Genomic DNA, 19,618 nt, shown 5'->3' with positions numbered 1-19,618 from the left:
AGAAGAGAAAAAGATACAAGATAAAAAAAATCTTGATTTTGGAATAAATGATGGTCATTGTGGGCATTATAGACTGGATACAAAACTTTTTTTTAAATAAAAATATTTGATTAACTGATGTGGTTAGAGTTTTCTTTAGAATAATGTAGTAGGGTTAAGTGTAAAGAATGGATGAAAAGCAACACAAACAGTGAGATATATTAAAAACTGAAGTAACTTGTTATTGAGAAGGTTTTTGGAAAACTATAATACAATAACTGATTCCTAAAACAGGTTAGTGATCAAACTTTATAAATCTTTAAATCTTCCCAAGTATTCCACTTATTCATCCCTAAAGAATGAAGATAACGTTTACTTTTTAAGGTGAAAGAATGATATTTATCCTGTGAAAGGGAAAATACCATCAACAAAGTCTCATTTTATGTCTCTAATTTTGGCTCCCTAGAAAATGTGACTTTAATTTGACAACTTCCAGGTCAGCTAGCTGCATGGTGAGTGAAAAGATCACAGGACTTTCAGTCATGGGAGCTGAGTTCCAATAAGAGATCATCAGGCACTCAGATATTTGATTAGAGGACCAGGCAACCTGGAAGGTGTGGTGGAGGCCAGGTTGGTGGTGGAACAGTGTGTGCAGTGAAACTAGAAGAATAGGTCGAAGGGGTGCCTGGGTGGTTCAGTCTGCTAGGCATCTGCCTTCACTTGGGTCATAATCCCAGGGTCCTGGGATGGAGCCCTCATGGGGCTTCCTGCTCAGCGGGGAGCTTGCTTCTCCCTCTCCCTCTGCCACTCTACCTGCTTGTGCTCATGCTCTCAAATAAATAAATAAATAAAAATCTTATTTAAAAACAAAAGAATAGGTCGAAGGCTGACTATACTTACGTGAAGATGAAATGCTCTGTTAATTAGCGTCTCTGGGAAATGGTGAAACTAGCCCAGACTTTGAAGCTGTAACATAAAATGATCAGATACCTGTTTTCAAGAAAGAAGTGGGGCTGTGTCAGACTGAGCCAACAGGACGACGCCTGAGTAACCCTGTTGGCTGCAGAGGTCGCCATGTGGGTCCTGCAGGCTAAGTGCCACCAGGCGGCACCAAGCCAAGGGCTTGGAGTTCTAGACCTACAGAGGCACTGGGCCAGAGTCCGGTCGGCCCACACACCCAGTGAGGAGGATGTCCCTTCTTCCACACCTCGCCACAACCACCACAACACCTCTGGAATGGAAGGATTCAAATGTCGGGAAAAGACTCTCATCATGGAGATGACAAAAGGAAAACATAGCTGAAAATCAGGTATGAGCAGCCAATGAACAGGTCGGGCAGACCCTGAGAACACCAGCTCCTGGAGGTTCCAATTGTTGCCTTGACCATCCAGATCTGCAATTATTAAGAACATATGTGGCAGCATCAAAAGGTCAGAGTCCATAAACACTCTCTCATGATGAGCAACGACTAGTGGAAGATGCTCAAGAAATGTTCAGAGGAACAACTAAGAGGGCTTTGAGAGACTGGGCACCCGGAGATAGGCACCTCCTTTTCCCACCATGCCTCTGAAGAGCTCCTGCAGCTGAAAGGCCTGTCTGCTTCTGCATGTAGATAAGACCTGAGGACTCCCTTGGGCAGGGCAGGGGAGTACTTTCCAAGCGTCATGATCTGCAGCACTGGATAGATAGATAGATAGATAGATAGATAGATAGATAGATAAAGTAAAATCAGAGAGAGACAGAGATGGAGAGGGGATGGAACTGGAAGGGAGGTAGAACCATGGTGGAAATGCAGAGAATAAATTTGAGACGTGGGACAGAAGTTAGGTTGCTGTAGTATATCAAGCACCATTATCAGGAGGTAATAGTGATGCCTGAATGGGAAGAGTGAATGAAGGGGGAGAAACAGAGAAGAGACATTTTGTTTTGTCTTCTAGTTAAATTATTGAACTAAATTGAACAATTATCACTGATATGCATATTTAAAGCTTATTTTCTTTTTTCCCCATTTTTTAGTTTAACCTCATATTTTCTAAACATTTTTCTTTTCTTTTTTTTTAAATTCCATTATAGTTGACACACAATGTTACATTAGTTCTAGGGGTGTAACATAGTCATTCCACAAGTCTATACATTATGCTGTGCTCACTGCAACTGTAGCTAGAGAGAACAGACAATTTATATTCAGCTCTAAATATTATTCTTAAAATTGAAATTGTCAAAGAAAACTTGGTGTATGGTGTAGAATAAAGTTCCTCTAGGTTCTAATCCCAGCATTTCCAGGTACAAACTAGCCCTGAGACCTTGGCCCATCATCTCCTTTGGATCCTGGCTTCTAAGTATTTGAAATAAGGGGCCTGACATATAAGATCTCTAATTGCTAGCTGAAACCCATTAGAAAAATGTTTCAAATTTGAAGTTCTATTTTTCTAAGTCTTAGGTTATCTTCTTGTAGCAGTCTTTACACCTGGAAAGTGAAAAGTAAATGCTTCAGTTCTCCAATGGTATCTATCAATTACATGACAAAATGAGACATCATGAGATGCTACAGAAACTATTTTGTAAAAGACTTAACACTCTTTTTGTCCACGTTCTTTTTCTTTGTAGGCATAGCATGATTCTCATTATATACGTCCGGGCTGGTATAAGTAGGTGACACTGTGGTGACATCACACAAAACAATGGGAGAGGAGCATACCTATAAACAGGCCAAGTATTGACAGGGATGGAGCTGCCGCACAGAAGCTGTGAGGGGATGAATGAAAGATAGATAAATGATCGTCCAAGTACTTATTGAGGCAAACATTTGGTACATAATTTGTTTTTGATACAATTGTAATGAATGTCATTCTTCTCTATGGAACAACACGCCAGATCTTTAGCACATCGCTGCTTGGTGCCCAGTGGGCAGCGAGTGCCCGATTGCCAATGCCACTTTTTAGCGCGTGTTCATCTGCAGGATATTAAACAGATTGCCGTCCTTTTGATGTTTGTGAATATGAGTAGTAAATACCATATGATATGACTCGATGGATCTGTTTCAGGAAAAAGAAAAAGACAAAGAGGAGGACAAAGGATGGAAAGATGAGGAGGAGGAGAAAAATTTGTATCTCTCCCTGAAATGAAGGCATCACCTGAGTAAGTCTGAAAGGATATCATTGTTATGGAGGTGAGTAGCAAGATTTGTATCTAGAAAAGAATGGTACAACTTCTAGTGCATCCCTAAATTTCTGTTATGCTTCATGACTAAGGAAATGCCTCCCCAAAGAGTCTATAAACATTATTTTTTCAGGCATAGAAAATCACTGGAGAATAGAGAATGGTTTTATTGTAGTTTGGAATCTCCAGGATGTGCCTAGTTTAAGTGGCCATAAAAATTGTCTGCATGTGTGAGTGTGTGAGTTTGCACCAAATTATTTGTTGGCCAAGACATAACTCTTACTTTCATAAAAAATTCACAAATTATCCCCTTTGCTTGTTAAAGTAAAATATGTCTTGTTAAAAGTCAGAGTTGTTTGAGGTAGACAAAGTCCAAAGAAAAGCTCTATCAGTTGAGTGAAGCTAAAGGAACATTAGAGGGGCGCCTGGGTAGCGCAGTCGTTAAAGCGTCTGCCTTCGGCTCAGGGCGTCATCCCGGCGTGCTGGGATCGAGTCCCACATCGGGCTCCTCCGCTGTGAGCCTGCTTCTTCCTCTCCCACTCCCCCTGCTGTGTATCCCTCTCTCGCTGGCTGTCTCTCTGTCACATAAATAAATAAAATCTTTAAAAAAAAAAAAAAAAGATAAAGATAAGTATAAAGGAACATTAGAATATAAAAACTCAGATTTTAATCTTGCTCCCAACATGTTTATGCTTTACAGTTTTCACTTCTTTGTATTACATGGTGTTGGACTTGATGGTCTCTCAAGCCTTTTCCAACTCCAGGCTCTTCTGACATTGTCAAAGTCGTCTTGGGAGTTTTCTTTGAAAACATTCTTTTTCAAAAATATTAAATTCTATGCAAGTAATCATATTCCCCAGATGAATCTTCTCTTAAGATTTAAAACTGTATCTTTTTTTGAATCAGGAAGGAGATTCTGTTGTTTTTTCTTCAATATTCTGGACTGTGAAACTGAGCTGATAGTAGATATCCATGACCTATTGAAATAGAGTTAGGGAGATGTGATAAGTTTATTCAGTGAAATACACTTGAGGCCAGACAAAAATTATAACCAGAGAGAGAGAACCTATTCACAGCATCCTGCTCCAAAATGTCTTTCCATCCTCTGTTGTGGTCACTTAGCTAAATCCTCATGAAGGTGGCAACAGGAAGGTGCAGGTAAGTAGGACACCTGCCTCAGTTCAGAGAAAAACCTAGACCAATCAGTTAATCCTTATTTGTGATCACTAGAACATTTTAGTCCTGGTTTTTGCCTACCTCATTTTTGAAGCTACTAGTCTAGACATATATATACTAAGTGTCTCTGTACTATTTTTGGCTTTGTAAATGTTTTCCAAACTTGGATTTCCTATGACACTTGAAAAACATATTTTAAAAACTGAATATAAAAAGATTTGTGGATAATTTACAATAAAATGAATTTCATAGTTTAATAAAAGATTAACACACTCTGTACTTTTTTCCCACCAAAGGTCTAGATCTTCTTCTTTTTTTTTTTTCCTTTTTGTAAAATAAATCAGTTTGTTGAGGGCTGAAATGATAATGAACTGTAATGTATGCTAAACACATAGAGGACAAGGATCACATGCAATTTCTCCGAGGCTCAAATAAATTGGGCTGTAAAGGTTGTTGATGGAAACTCTGGGGGAATATTTAAACATTAAGTTTATTAAGTTTATTCATTTTGTTTTGATTGAAACAATCAGAATAGACTAGAGGGCTGTCATTTTAGTGGGAGGTTAAAGTAGGTGACTGACTGAGATTATTGTATTTACTCCAGACTTTGCTGGAAGATTACGCGAGGGGATCTTATTAGTTCATATGATTAAAAAAAGGGCATGGAAACAAATTTTCCATATCTAACAGTCATAGAGTTGGTGCATAATGTTCCGCCTAAATGGGGATTGTTTAATGTAGCATTTATACTTAGGCATTGAGAACCAGGGCTTACCAGTGAGGGAAACAATAGCTTTCCTGTAAGATTATGGATATTAATATCAAAGTGATAATATAAGCACCAGAAATTAGGCACAAACAGATAATAATTTAGAATTCTCTCTGGGGTGAGGAGGGAAAGTGGCTTATCCTTCTAAGTCTGATGTGTATGGTTGCCGCTCCTGGAGCTAAACTAGGAATGATTTAGCTGTTTAGCGCTTCTTCTATACGGATACTACATAGGGTGTCTTTAATTAGATTTAATAGTACAGCTTGTTTCTCTGTGGATACCTTTAATGTTCCTTGCCTTTCAGGGCCTTCTTTTGTTTCTTTTCTTTCTCTTTCTCCATGCACCACTGACCTGCATGACTTACTTTGATTCACAAACTGTAATCTTAGGAAAATAGTATTAGAATTAAATTATTTTTATTCTCCTGGTTAGTGTTTGAGCTCATGCTCTCTCACTCACTCACACATATGCCTGACATTAAATGATGACTTGCTGTTTCATAACATGCAAGCAAGGAGAGCTGATCATCATAATTTAACTATGTGGTTCTGCTTAGTGGCAATATAGAGAAATTATTAATTAGCTAATTTTATAATAGAATATACAGAAGCTCCTTTATAGCCTTAGGGCAAAGTACTGTAATTTACCAATATCATAGAAGTTAAATTATGAAAATGAAACTTATAAAGGCAAAGATATAAAAAAAAAGGAAAGCTGATAATGACAGGATTATAATATTGATGAGGTGAGAATGAGATAATGAATTTGAGAACTTTTAGCCTTATTTTCTCATGATATTTTTGTTTGTGACTCTTTATAAGGTCATTTGCAATGGGTCCCAGACTGAGAATTATGGCCAGATAAATGAAATGGGAAATTAATTTGTTTTAAATGACACTAGACATTATTATGTACTTCTCCAGCCTAATCACACAAATGACTTTTAATACAGATCACAGACCTTCTAGAGATAGAAACTGGCACACCCCATGCTAACAGACTGTAGAATCAGTAAGGCTACATCAGTACGCATAATAGAGAAGAGCAAAGATTAACTTACTAGAACAAACTTTGGTTATATTCCTTCAGACTTTAAAGATAAGTTTTTTCTCTTTTTTAAATGTTTTATTGAGTTATAATTGACATGTAAAGAATGCACATAAAGTGTTCAATTTGATTAATTTTGACATATATATTCACCCTTGAAACCATCACCGTAATTAATATAATGAACATATCCATCTCCCCACTGCACAAATTTTCTTTGTGCCCCTTTGTAATCATGCTTCATATACCTTCCTGCCAATTCCTCATCCCCCCATTTCCCAGGCAGCCACTGACCTGCTGTCATTATATGATAGTTTGCATTTTCTAGAATTGTATATAAATGGAATCAAACACTATGTATATACTTTTTTTGTCTGGCTTATTTCACTCAGTTTAATTATTTTGAAATTCATCTATATAATAGTGTGTATGAAGAGTTGCTGGGTAATATTCCATTGTGTGGACATACCATGGCTTATTTATCCATTCACCTATAGGTGGACACTTGAGTTCTGTCTAGTTTTTGGCTGTAACAAGAAAAGGGATATGAACAAATCTTTGTATGAACGCATGTTTTCATGTTTCCTGGGTAAATACCTAGGATGATATGATAGATGTATATTTAATTTAAAAAAACCGTTAAACTATTTTCTAAAATATTTGTACCATTTTACATCTCTAGCAGACTCATATGAGAAATTCAGGTTCTGTATTTTTACCAACACTTGCTGTGTTTATCTTTTCAATTTTAAGCATTCTAATCAGTGGGTAGTTGTGTCTCGTGTGATTTTTCTTTCTTTGTTAATATGGTGAAGTACATTGAGTTTTCTAGTTGCACTGATTCTGCTAAAATTTTGCCTAGAATTTTTCCATCTGTATTTATAAAGGGTGTTGATCTGCAGTTGTTTTTTTCTTGTCATGTCTTTGCGTCTGATGTTGGAATCAGAGTAATGTAATCCTGTCCTCACGAATTGAGTTTAGTTCTTTTTCAGCTTTCTGGATGAGTTTGTGGAGAATAGGTATTATTTCTCCATTGTTGAAGCCGTTTGGGCATGGAGTGTTCTTTGGGATGGAGGGAGGTAAACTAGAAATTCAATTTATTTAATAGATATAAGGCCATTCAAGTTATCTATTTTTTCTTGAGTTTTGATAGTTTGTGTTTTCCAAAAAATTATTTAAGTTGTCAAGTTTATTGGCAAAAAGTTTTCATAATATACCTCTATTATCATTTTAATATCTTTGGTCTATGGTGATATCACTCTCATTCCTGATATTGATAATTTTTGTCATCTTTTTTTTTCTAATCAGTTTGGCTAAAAGTTGATATTCTAAAAGAACCAACTTTTGCTTATATTCAGTTTTGCTATTTTCTATATCATTGATTATTACTCTAATCCTTTTTTTCTACTTACTTTGTATTTAATTTATATTCTATTTCCAGTTTCTTAAGATAGAAGCTGAGATCATTAATTTTAAACCTTTTCTCTCTTGTAATATAGGCTTTTAGACCTATAAATGTCTCCCTAAATATTCCTTTAGTATAAATTTGATATGTTGTGTTTTTATTTTCATTGTGTTCCAAATATTTTCTGTTTTCCCTCCTTATCTTTTTAAACTCAGGAATTATTTGGAAGTTTGTTATTTAGTTTCCCAAATATTTGGAGGTTTTCTAAAAATCTTTTTTTAATTTAAATTCAATTAATTAACATATAATGTATTATTGGTTTCAGAGTGAGAGTTCAGTGATTCATCAGTTGTATATAACACCCGGTGCTCATTACATCACATGCCCTCCTTAATGTCCATCACCCAGTTACCCCATCCCCTCACCCACCTCCCCTCCAGCAACCCTCAGTTTGTTTCCTATGGTTAAGAGTCTGTTATGGTTTGTCTTCCTGTCTTATTATGTCTTGTTTTATTTTTCCCTCCCTTCCTCTATGCTTCTCTGTTTTATTTCTTAAGTTCCATGTATGAGTGAAGTCGTATGATAATTGTCTTTCTCTGACTTATTTCACTTAGCTTAATACCCTCTAGTTCCATTCACGTTGTTGCAAATGGCAAGATTTCATTTTTTCTTTGATGGCTGAGTAATATGCTGTCTGAACACATTGGAATTATAAATTAGAAATATTTTTAAACTGATTTATAATTCCAATGTGTTCAGACAGCATCTTCGTATAAAATTCTTTTAAATTCATTAAGACTTGGTTAATGGCCTAAGTAAGGACTATATAGGTAAATGTTTCATATGAACTTGGAAAGAGTATGTATTCTATTGTTGGGATTACGTTCTATGAATGTTAATCCAGTTGTTTGATAGAATTGTTCAAATCTTCTATGTCTTATTAAATGCCTACTTGTAGAATTCTAGCAAATGTTGAGGAAGAGATGTTGGAATCTCCCACTTTAACTGTAGAAAATTTCTATTCTATCAGATTTTGCTTTATGTATTTTGAAGCTCTGTTATTAGGATATATATTTAGGATTGTTAGGTCTCCTTGACGAATTGACCCCTTTATCATTGCAAATGACCTTATCACTGGTAACATTACTTGCTCTAAAATTTACTTTCTGATATTATTGTAGTCACTTTTTCTTTTGATTGTTATCAGCATGGTATTTTTTTTTATCCTGTTCCTTTTTAACTATTTTTTTCTTTATATCTAAAATGTGTTTCTTGGAGGCAGTGTATAATTGAGTCTTTCTTTTTTATTTAATATGATAATCTTTCTTTATATATTATATTATTAATATGCTTATTGGTATGGTTAGGTTTAAATGTATTTTCCTGCTATTGTTTTCTATTTTCTTATTTATTTTTCCTTCTTCATCTCTTTTCTGCCTTCTTTTGGATCAACTGTATATTTTTATAGTTCTAGCTTATATGCTTAATTTGCTTATTAATTATACCTTTTTGTTGCATTATTGTAGGATATACGATATGCATCTTTAATTATCAGTATAACTTCAAATGATGTTATACCACTTCCCATATAGTATGTGACCCTTACAATATTACACTGCCATTTTTCCACTTCCAATTTTGTTGCTATTTTTGTTTTCTTTTACATATGTTTAAAATCCATATAATAATATTATTTTTGTTTGAACAGTCGATTCTTTTTTTTTCTGTTTGAAAATAACATTTACCGTCGTATTCCACAGTTTTTCCCCCCAGCATATATTCAGCTAAGACAATTAAATAAAATGGTAAGGTGTAAAAAATATAAGATACTTCTTTGTGTGTCATCATAAAACATACACTTAAATTTTAAATACTGTCTCTTTAATAAAAAGTTTTTCCTGGTAAATAATATGCATAGTCACTGCCTAAAATTATATACAAATGTTTATCCTAAAATATTTATGTATGTAATGGTACACTTAAGACTACCTTTCTTATACATTTAATTTATAACTGGGTTACTCCATATGAAGTATATAAGAATATATGTTACACATGCCAAGTAAAATAAATAAAATGGAAAGATTTTTTAAAAAGGAAAAGTCCTCAACTTACAAGATCTACACAGAAAATCAGTGTAATTAGTGAGATCATGTAAAATGTCTGAAGACTTTTAATTTGGCAAATATTTTCCAGGACGGTATCTAAGCTATGAGAATACTAAACGCCTATTGTAAGCACCCATGTTTCCATTAAACATTCAGCAAGATATTGTGGTCTCCCTAATATATACAAAGGAGGATTTTGGGGGTTTCTAAAATCAATAATAACAACAAGTCCCTCAGTTTTAGCAAGTTAGTTAGACCTTTTAATCAAGTGTGTGTAGCACAGAGAACCAAATCTTGTTCCATAAGTGTTAGAAAATATTTAATTAAAGATTTCACAGACAGAATCTGAATATCTTATATTTTAGAGGGCACAGAGCAGGATTTTATGAAAATAGAGGGGGTTAGCTCCCAGAGTGGCTGGCCCAACCTGTTAAAATACACACCACATTTTCTAGTGTTTTTTTACTGTAATTTATTTATTTCAGGCCACAGGTCTACTTTTGGGGTTCCCACAAGTCATGTAGCAAGTGGTTTATAAATAAAATCAGAGTGTATGATAGCATCATCATATTAAGAGACAAACTTGCTGGATTCTTTCATTATGTAAGAAGCTCACATGTTGGGAATCCATCTTGGTATTATTATGGTATACCTGAGATGTATCTTGCTCCAATTAACATTATCATGCTACTCACTATAAAAAAACCCAAGGGCAGACTAGAGAAGATAGTAGGATCACTACTTTCAGACTGAGTTGTAACCCAACCCATTGACTTCATCACAGCTTTCTTCCATGTAGCATAACGAATTTCACTTTCTGTCGCGTTGATCTGTGGCTCAAACCGTTCCATGATGATGCCTGACAAATCCTCAGGTTTAAGACTCCAAACGCCCACTCCTTCTGCAGCTCCTGCAACCATGGCAGCTCCCAGTGCAGTTGTTTCAGACATAGAGGCCTTTATTACTGGAATATGCAGAATGTCTGCTTGTAGTTGCATAAGAATTTTGTTGTTGGTCATTCCTCCATCTACTTGCAAATGACTGAGGGGAATTCCACAGTCACGGTTCATGGCTTCCAAAATCTCTCGGGTTTGGAAGCAAACAGATTCTAATGCAGCAAAAGCAATATGATTTTTACTGGTAAACTGAGTGAGACCACAGATTATTCCTCTTGCACTGGGCTCCCAATAAGGTGCATATAACCCTGAAAAGGCTGGGACAAAATAGCAGCCGTAAGAAGTACCAACATCTTTAGCAAGTGTTTCAATTTCTTCTGAGGTCTGTATAATTCCAAGATTGTCTCTTAACCAGCGAATAACAGCACCAGCTATACCAACAGAACCTTCCAATGCATAACATGCTGGCTTGTCTCTGCCTAGTTTATAAGCCACTGTGGTAAGAAGGCCATGTTCAGAAAATACACACTTATGACCTGTATTACATAGTAAGAAACCGCCTGTCCCATACGTGTTTTTGGCTTGTCCCTCTTGGAAGCACATTTGTCCTACCAATGCAGCAGACTGGTCCCCCAAGCACCCAGATATTGGCACACCTTCCAAGGCCCCTGCTTTCATTACGCCATAGATCTCAGAAGAACTCGATACCTTTGGAAGAATGTCCATTGGAATCTCAAAAAAGTCACAAAGCTCTTTATCCCATTCCAAAGAATGGATGTTGAAAAGCATTGTCCTGCTTGCATTTGTTACATCTGTACAATGGACACCTCCATTAACTCCTCCTGTCAAACTCCAGATAAGCCATGAATCAATGGTACCAAAAAGAGCTCTTCCCTCTTCAACAGCCTTTTGAACTTGACTCACATTGTCAAGAATCCAACGAAGTTTCACTGCACTGAAGTAAGTGCTAAGTGGAAGGCCTGTCTTGGACTTGACAAAGTTATTATTTCCTGGAATTTTTTTACTAAGATTTTCAACGGTAGGCTGGGTTCTGAGATCAAGCCACACCACAGCATTGTAGAGCGGCTCTCCAGTTAACTTGTCCCAGATTACAGTGGTTTCCCTCTGATTGCTGACACCAATAGCTTTTATGTTGGATATATCAATGTTCAGTTCAACAAGTTTCTGACACGTTCTCTCTATACACTCATAGACAGACTGAAGAATTTCCTTAGGGTCTTGTTCCACCCATCCTTCTTTTGGGAACTCTTGTGTTAATTCCACTTGATGGTGACTAAGTAGATCCGCTGTTTTTGAACTGAAAACCAGAAAGCGAGTGGAATTAGTCCCTTGGACCACTGCCCCCACCAACGGCCCCACAACTGCTTTCTTCTGGGCTGCCATGAAACCAGTCGGCTGCTCTGCTGCTCTGGTGCCGTTTCCAAGCAATGAAGGTGTTGCGGGGGGAGGGGCACGCAACACATCAGCAACGTCAAGAACGTCAAGAGCGCCTGGTGCGTAGGGAGCATATGCAGTGGCTGCCTGGGCTCAACCGGAAGCCCGGAGTCGGAAGCCCGGCAGGCAACCTTTGCCCTTTAACTGGCGTTGTGTCTGCTCACCCCACACTTGTAGCAGAGGGCCCGCCCAAGCCACTCTATTTTTTAAGAAGATTTAAGTTACAAAAAGATCATGTATTTACCTATATAATTAGTTACTAGTGCTGTTCATTTGATTCTGTGGGTTCTTATACATGTTATCATTTTCTCTCTGCCTGTAAGACTTCCCTCAACATTTCTTGTAATGTGGATCTGCTGGGAAAAAATTCTTCCCACTTGAGACTGTCTGAAAAGTATTTCATCTTAATATTTAAAGATATTTTCTTTGATATAGAGTTCAGATTACACCCCCCCCTTTTTTTTTTTAATTTCAGGACCTTGAAACTGTTGCTCCACCACCTTCTGTCTTGCGTTGTTTCAGGTGTGAACTTTGTTATCATCCTTATTTTTAACATGTCTATTTATCTTTCACTGCCTTTGGTTTTTCTTTTTATCAGTAGTTTTGATCAGTTTCATAATGTTATTTGGTGTAGTTTTCTTCTTATTTCTTCTGGGTTACTTTGATCTGTGGGTTTATAGATCTTACCAAATTTGGAAAACCTTGGGCCATTATTTCTACAAATATGTTTTATTTTCTCTCTTCTCTGCTTTAGGGACTCCAGTTACACATTTTAGAGTTGTCCCACAGTTCATTATCATTATCTTTTCTGATTCATGTTAGATAGTTTCTGCTGCTATAACTTCAGTTTACTATCTTCTTCAACATCTAATCTGCTGTTAATTAATCCATTGTGTTTTTCACCTCATACATTGTAGTTTTCATCCCTAGAAGTTCAATCAGAGTTTTTAAAATATTCACTTAAGGATTTGAATACATGGAATGGTTAAGATAACTTTTAATTACATTTTCTGCAAAATCTAACATCAGTGTTGATTCTTGTTCAATTGTGACCAGTTTGTCTTCTCATTATGACTTATATTTCCCTGCTCCTTTACATGCCTGATAATTTTTTATTAGGTGCCAAACATTATGAGTTTTACCTGGTTGAATTGCTGGATATTTTTGTGTTTTATAAACCTTGAGCTTTGTTTTGGGATGCAGTTAAGTTAGTTGGAAAGTTTGATTCTTTGGGGTCTTGCCTTTAAGATTTACAAGGACAGTGCTCCAGTCTGGGGCTAATTATTCTCCTTTACTGTGATGAGATTCTTCAGTATGGTCTACTCAAAGCCCATGAAAAATGAGGTTTTAATGGCTGGTGGGAATAGTTTCTGTTCCCAATCCTGGGTAAACACTGTTTATCTTTACTGGACACTGTTATCTTTAATCTTTTCATGTGCATCTTTCCCCAGAGTCAACTAGGTTCCTCACACACACGCACTGATCAATACCCAACTGAATGCTCAGGGGGCACCTTCTGAAGATTTCCAGAATTATCTTCTTGTATAACTCTTTTCTTTCCAGTACCATGTTGTGTTCATTGTAGATGCCTTCATCTCTCTGGATGCTCAGCTCCATCTCCTTACCACAGGGCTTTTACTCACCCAGAGGTTCTACCTGGGTTTGACTTTCCACTGCTGTGGCCTCAGAACTCTCAAGCAAATAAGCTGAGGAAGTCGTAGTACTCATGCCACTTGTTTCTTTACCCCTTAGGGGTCACTACCCTTCATTACTTGATATCCACCATTTTGTGAACTGTTGTTAAATATTTTTGAATTATGTAAACTATTTCATATATTTTTTTCTTTTTAAAAATTGTTTCAGGTGATAAATGTAGATAAATTTACTCTGTTACTCTGTCTTTGCCAGAATAGAAGCCCACTGGAATGAAGCTTAAATTTTCAGATTGATTGGAAAGTTGGTGAATAAATATTCATTTACTCACTAAATTTATTAATTTTCACTCAATAAATGGCAATTTTCTGTATTAGGTCATAGACTCCACTTTTTAACATATCTCAGAGATAAAGCACATTTGTCCCTGATGAAACCAACAGAACAAGATAGAAAATAACATAAAAATCAACAATAATATTGTTATTTTACTATTTTAATTGGATCATATTTTCCATTTAAGTAAACCCTTCAAGAAATTTTCTGAAGTCAGAAAAGCAAAATTAGTTACCATACTCAATTTGAATAGTAGCAGATTGAAATCATCAGAAGATGGTACGGATTTTCCTGATCATATCTTTTTTCTGATTTTTAAATTCTACCAGAGATTTTCTAAGCAGAAATTTAAAGACAACACTTACCAGTATGCCAGTTTACCATACTATACTTGAATTCACTAGAAACAGATTGTTTTTAATTTTTTTAATGTTTCTTTTTCTTCCCAAGTATTTGGCAGTAGTAAACATTGTATGTATACATTAATCTACACAATAAAAAAAATTTGACCCAAGGTTTTTTCTCTACATTTCCTGTCCTCTGCCACACTAATAGATACAGACAAACGTTCCTGATCCCATTAGTTTTTAAGGCTAAGAATACTTTAAGCATTTGTTTGTTTGTTGGTGCAAAAAGCTGTTTTTATTAAAGCATGGGGACAGGACCTGTGGGCAGAAGGAGCTGCTTACTTTAAGCATTTTGTCTAATACAAGTAACTTATTTACAAAGGCATCAGTTTCAGTTTATTAAAAAACTGATTTACATATTAGTTTCACTTTACTGGCTACTAAATTGTAACCACTAAATAATCAGATAATAAGTGTCTCAATTTAGAACAGAAAGACTGGATTGATTTAACTTTCTTAGAGCAGTTGCAAACTATTGATGGATTTAACCAAAGCTGACTAACAGTGCTTTATTTTTTTAACTATGAAGCTTAAACGAACTCCACTATTTTTTCATTTCAAAAAAAAAATTTTAAACATAAAATCTTATTTTTTTTAAAGATTTTATTTATTCATTTGACAGAGAGTCAGCCAGCAAGAGAGAGAACACAAGCAGGGGAAGTGGGAGAGGAAGAAGCAGGCTCCCAGTGGAGCAGGGAGCCCGATACGGGGCTCGATCCCAGGACCCAGGGATCATGACCTGAGCTGAAGGCAGATGCTTAATGACTGAGCCACCCAAGCGCCCCTTAAACACAAAATCTTTTGATTGTTAGTCTATAATACTTCCACAAGTTCTAAAACAAACACCTTTGAAATAATCATTGGCACCATCTTATTTGTGAAGACATTTGGCTTTACAAGGTAATTGTTATTTCATTTTATTATATTCCATACAAATGCAGATGCTTTAATGGTGGACATACTACTCAGAATAGTACTGCCCAAATCAGATATTTCTTTAAAAAGTTTTTAAACATAGGATTGTTAAAATTAGAGTTTTTAAACTAATTGACTTTCTATTATTATTTATTTACATTTCAGGCTATTCTTTAAGCAATTACTTCCTAATATAAAATCTTTTAAATGATGATCATAGTGTCAAGTTTAAAATTTATTTGTTCATTCAGTCATTTGACGAATGTTTTGAGAGGTTGCTATATGTGGGCTCAATTTTAGGCAATAATAGAGCAGTGCATAAAATGTTCTTCCTGCCCTTATTACAACCTCTAAGTTAAGAACGGTCTGAACTAAATTTATTCATCTATATTGACATATCTTCCTTTGCACATCATGTTTAGAGAGCCATTCATTTAATTATTATTTTTCCCCTGTCAAGCCTACTAAATTATAAGTTCAATGAGGGCAAATATTTTGTTTATTTTATTCAGTTTTGTATCTTCAGTACTTAGAATGGTGCCTGACCCGAAGCAGAAACGGGAAATATTTGTTGAATGAGATAATGAATACCACTATATGTGGTCCTCATTTTATTGTCATAAAGTCAAGATAATTTTAATTTTGATTGCTGGATGGGCTATTGGTTATTCACTTTACAATGTAATATAATAAAGAGATTGACTAATAGATAAAGGGATGGATAAATGAGAAAATATATGATGAAGTTAGTACAGTAAAATATTAATTGTAGAATCTGTGTGGTAGATTTGATGGTATTGGTGGTAAAATTCTGTATGCTTGCAAATTTTTATAACAAAATATTAGGGAAATGTTATGCAGATAAAAAGCTGGTCAAGCAGCAAAATGCAGTCAATAGAGATCATTTCATACAGGTTCTTTTGTTTGTTTGTTTGGAAGGACAGGTAAAAGGAATAAGAGTCACTGCCAAGTGCATGTTAATTTGAGATTCTGTAGTGGGAAAATCTAGCTAAAGTAGTTCATCTCAAGAGAACCATTCACTGTGAACCATTTTTATTAAGATATTTGCAGTTTTATTGTAGGAATTTTCTTCTGTCCTTTATAAACTTTGTAAATCCTAGGCAGCCAGCCGCATATTTAACTCTTCAGCTTTTAACAAGAAATATCAGGCATTCAAGAATACTGCTACTCTTTTCAACCTATAAAGAATGGGAATCAGTTTTGAAAGTTTCAATTTCACCAAATTTGGACTTATCTTGGTCTTGAATTTGAGAGTTTGTGCCCTGATGGAAAGGGTATTGAATTATATAGTTTGTAGCTAGGAAATTTAACTTTTTTTTAGATTGTGTCATAACCAATGCATCATCACAGTTGGTAATCTTCAAAACACTGACGCATTTTTCTACATGCTGTTCCCAAATGTGCTGGACCAGCTGTTGAGAGCCATGCCATCCAATCGCCTGGGAGACCTCTTCTTGGACCACAAATCACCTAACGTAGTATCCCTCTTTGTTCTAATAAAGAATGGAAAAATTAAAGCAAGCTACTGTGGTTTATTACTCATGTTTTCTCTGTTAAGCATGGGCGGTGGGAATCACTGCATCCACATTAGGAGGCCTTGGCATTCTAGGTAAGCACTCATAACAGACAAGCGAATGAGTTTAATATTCACGGCTTTGAAAGTGATTTTATGAATGTTTGATTCTTGAAATTTTTGATTGTGTGTGTGTGTGTGTGTGTGTGTGTGTGTGTATTCTTTGTCATTTTCCCAGTGAAAATTGCCCTGACACTGTTCTCAATGTTAATGTATTCCTGCTTACATTTGACTTTGGAATATGTTACGGCTAATTATCATTACACAGGATGAAAGATCAGAGCCCTGAGTGAGGTGCTTGGGTTTAGGAACAAAGGGAGGCCAATTCAGCATCTTGGCTCTAGGCCCAACAATTGTAATCAGACATCTTGAAACTGGTGGGGTCTTTGCATCCATTTTTTTTTTCTTTTTCTCCCTCACTTTTTGAAAGGGGGTAGGGGAATGGGGTTAAGGGTTTGAAAGGGCTGAAGTTTCCCCTTGAACATGATGTCAATATGTTGGCATGTCTCCTTTTATTAAGATGCCATCCAACTGATAACAAGTCCTGCTGTGTTTTACCAACATAAAAAATTAGACTGGAGACCAAGGAGCGGCAGGTGGCTTTTGGCACCAAAAAATAATCACACTTGATGTGGAAAGTAAAGTAAAAGGAGCCATCTGTTCACTGCAGGAGGACGTGAAAAATCACATTAACATATTGTCACTAACATCATGAAATACACAGTTAATAATAAATTTAGTTATCATGGCAAGTCGTGTTGGCTACTTACTCTGAAAATGCAGAATGTGAAAGGTGCACTTTCTTGCCCACCCCCATCTTTTTTTTTTTTTGGAAAAAAAATACAGACGTTAAATCTTTCCTTGATGTGTGTGTGTGTGTGTGTGTGTGTGTGTGTGTGTGTGTTGGGGTTGGGGGAGGAAAGTGTTTCATTTTAAAGCCTGGCTTGGTTCATTGTTGCTGACTAAGTGAGCAAAACAGCCTCTCAGGCAGATGGAATGAATGACTTTTTTGATTCCATCCGCTATCATCTACCATGTTACTCTATGGCTTCTTACCTGAATAGAGGAAAAGAGATGGAGGAGAGGAAAAGATTGTTTCAGTGATGTCCCTTGTACAAGACGCAGAGCATGCAAACCCTTCCACAGAAGGCATGGGGGTGGCAGAGCACAGCCACAGAAAAGATTCGGAGGCTGTGGCCTTTTCTTGAATGTCTAATGGGCATCTGAATCTGCCTTTAGTTAGTGAAGTGTTCCTGCCACACATTTTCCTAGTGGATTTTGTGTGAGATGCCTGCGCATACTCTTCACGAAAACAAATGTGTTAAAGCAATGTGATAGGAACTTTCTCTTGCCCTTTTTGTGTGTGTACATGCATGTATTGTTTATATATGTTAAAAAAGAAGCTACAGAGACTGGAGGTCAAACTGAACTTGGAAACATGGGAGTTATTGTTGCTCAGTCATTATTAGAGCCATGTTTGCACACCTTTTACTGTAACTGTGTGCTAGCTAGCTTTTTACGGTCATGTTTACTACCGCTATGAATTTGTGACTTGAACACATTATTGGTATTATTAATATCAAGATCTCAGTCTCACCATTTACAAAATTGTAGTTGTATATAATAGAATCCATATTTATTTATTTTGTTTGTTTCAAGTTTTTATTTAAATTCTAGGTAGCTAACATATAGTGTAATATTAGTTTCAGGAGTAGAATTTAGTGATTCATCACTTAGCATATAACACTCAGTTATATATAACACTTATATAGATAACCCCCATTCCCCGTCCCCCTTTTAGCCTATCCCTCTCCTTCCCCTCCAGCAACCCTCAGTTTGTTCTCTATAGCTAAGGGCCTGTTTTATGGTTTGCCTCTCTCTCTCTTTTTTTTTCCCTTTCCCCTATATTCATGTTTTGTTTCTTAAATTCTACATATGAGTGGAATCTTATGGTACTGTCTCTTTCAGACTGACTTATTTCACTTAGCATAATACACTCTAGCTCCATCCACGTTGTTGTCAATGGCAAGATTTCATTTTTTTGATGGCTGAGTAATATTCCATTATATATATACCACTTCTTTATCCATCCATCAGTCAGTGGACATTTGGGCTCTTTCCATAATTTGGCTATTGTTGATAATGCTGCTATAAACATCAGGGTGCATGTATCCTTTTGAATCAGTATTTTTGTATTCTTTGTGTAAATACCTAGTAGTACAATTGCTGGGTCATAGGGTAGTTCTATTTTTAACTTTTTGAGGAAACTCTATAATGTTTTGCAGAGTGGATGCAACAGTTTGCATTCCCACCAACAGTGTAAGAGGGTTCCTCTTTCTCTGCATCCTCGCCAACATCTGTTGTTTCATGTGTTGTTAAATTTAGCCATTCTGACAGGTGTGAGGTGATACCTCATTATAGTTTTGATTCATATTGCCCTGATGATGAGTGATGTTGAGCATCTTTTCCTGTGCCTGTTAGCCATCTGTGTGTCTTCTTTGGAAAAATGTCTCCTCATGTCTTCTGTCCATTTCTTAACTGGATTATTTGTTTTTTGGGGTGTTGAGTTTGATAAGTTCTTTTTAGATTTTGGATGCTAACCCTTTATCAGGTGTGTCATTTACAAATATCTTCTCCCATTCTGACAGTTGCCTTTCAGGTTTTTTTTTTGATTATTTCCTGCACTGAGTAACCTGACCAATAGTTATTTCCTGTTTGT

The 19,618-nt window shown here is 36.1% G+C and overlaps 1 protein-coding gene and 1 long non-coding RNA gene across 2 annotated transcripts in view; one reads left to right on the top strand and one right to left on the bottom strand.

Moving 5' to 3' along the window:
* Window positions 1-16,843, top strand: part of LOC103665343 — a 406,966-nt gene extending 390,123 nt beyond the window's left edge. The window contains exons 5-6 of the long non-coding RNA XR_569272.2: window positions 3,024-3,148; window positions 16,739-16,843. This is a non-coding gene — a long non-coding RNA (uncharacterized LOC103665343). The remainder of the gene's footprint in view (window positions 1-3,023; window positions 3,149-16,738) is intronic.
* Window positions 10,285-11,943, bottom strand: GK2 (glycerol kinase 2). Its single transcript, XM_008693270.1, has one exon. The coding sequence runs from the start codon at window positions 11,941-11,943 to the stop codon at window positions 10,285-10,287; it is 1,659 nt and encodes a 552-aa protein (XP_008691492.1).
* Window positions 16,844-19,618: the final 2,775 nt, after the last annotated feature.

Source organism: Ursus maritimus, unplaced genomic scaffold (assembly GCF_017311325.1).
Source record: "Ursus maritimus isolate PB19 unplaced genomic scaffold, ASM1731132v1 scaffold_8, whole genome shotgun sequence".
NCBI lineage: Eukaryota > Metazoa > Chordata > Mammalia > Carnivora > Ursidae > Ursus > Ursus maritimus.
This window is presented reverse-complemented; position numbering and strand designations above follow the sequence as displayed.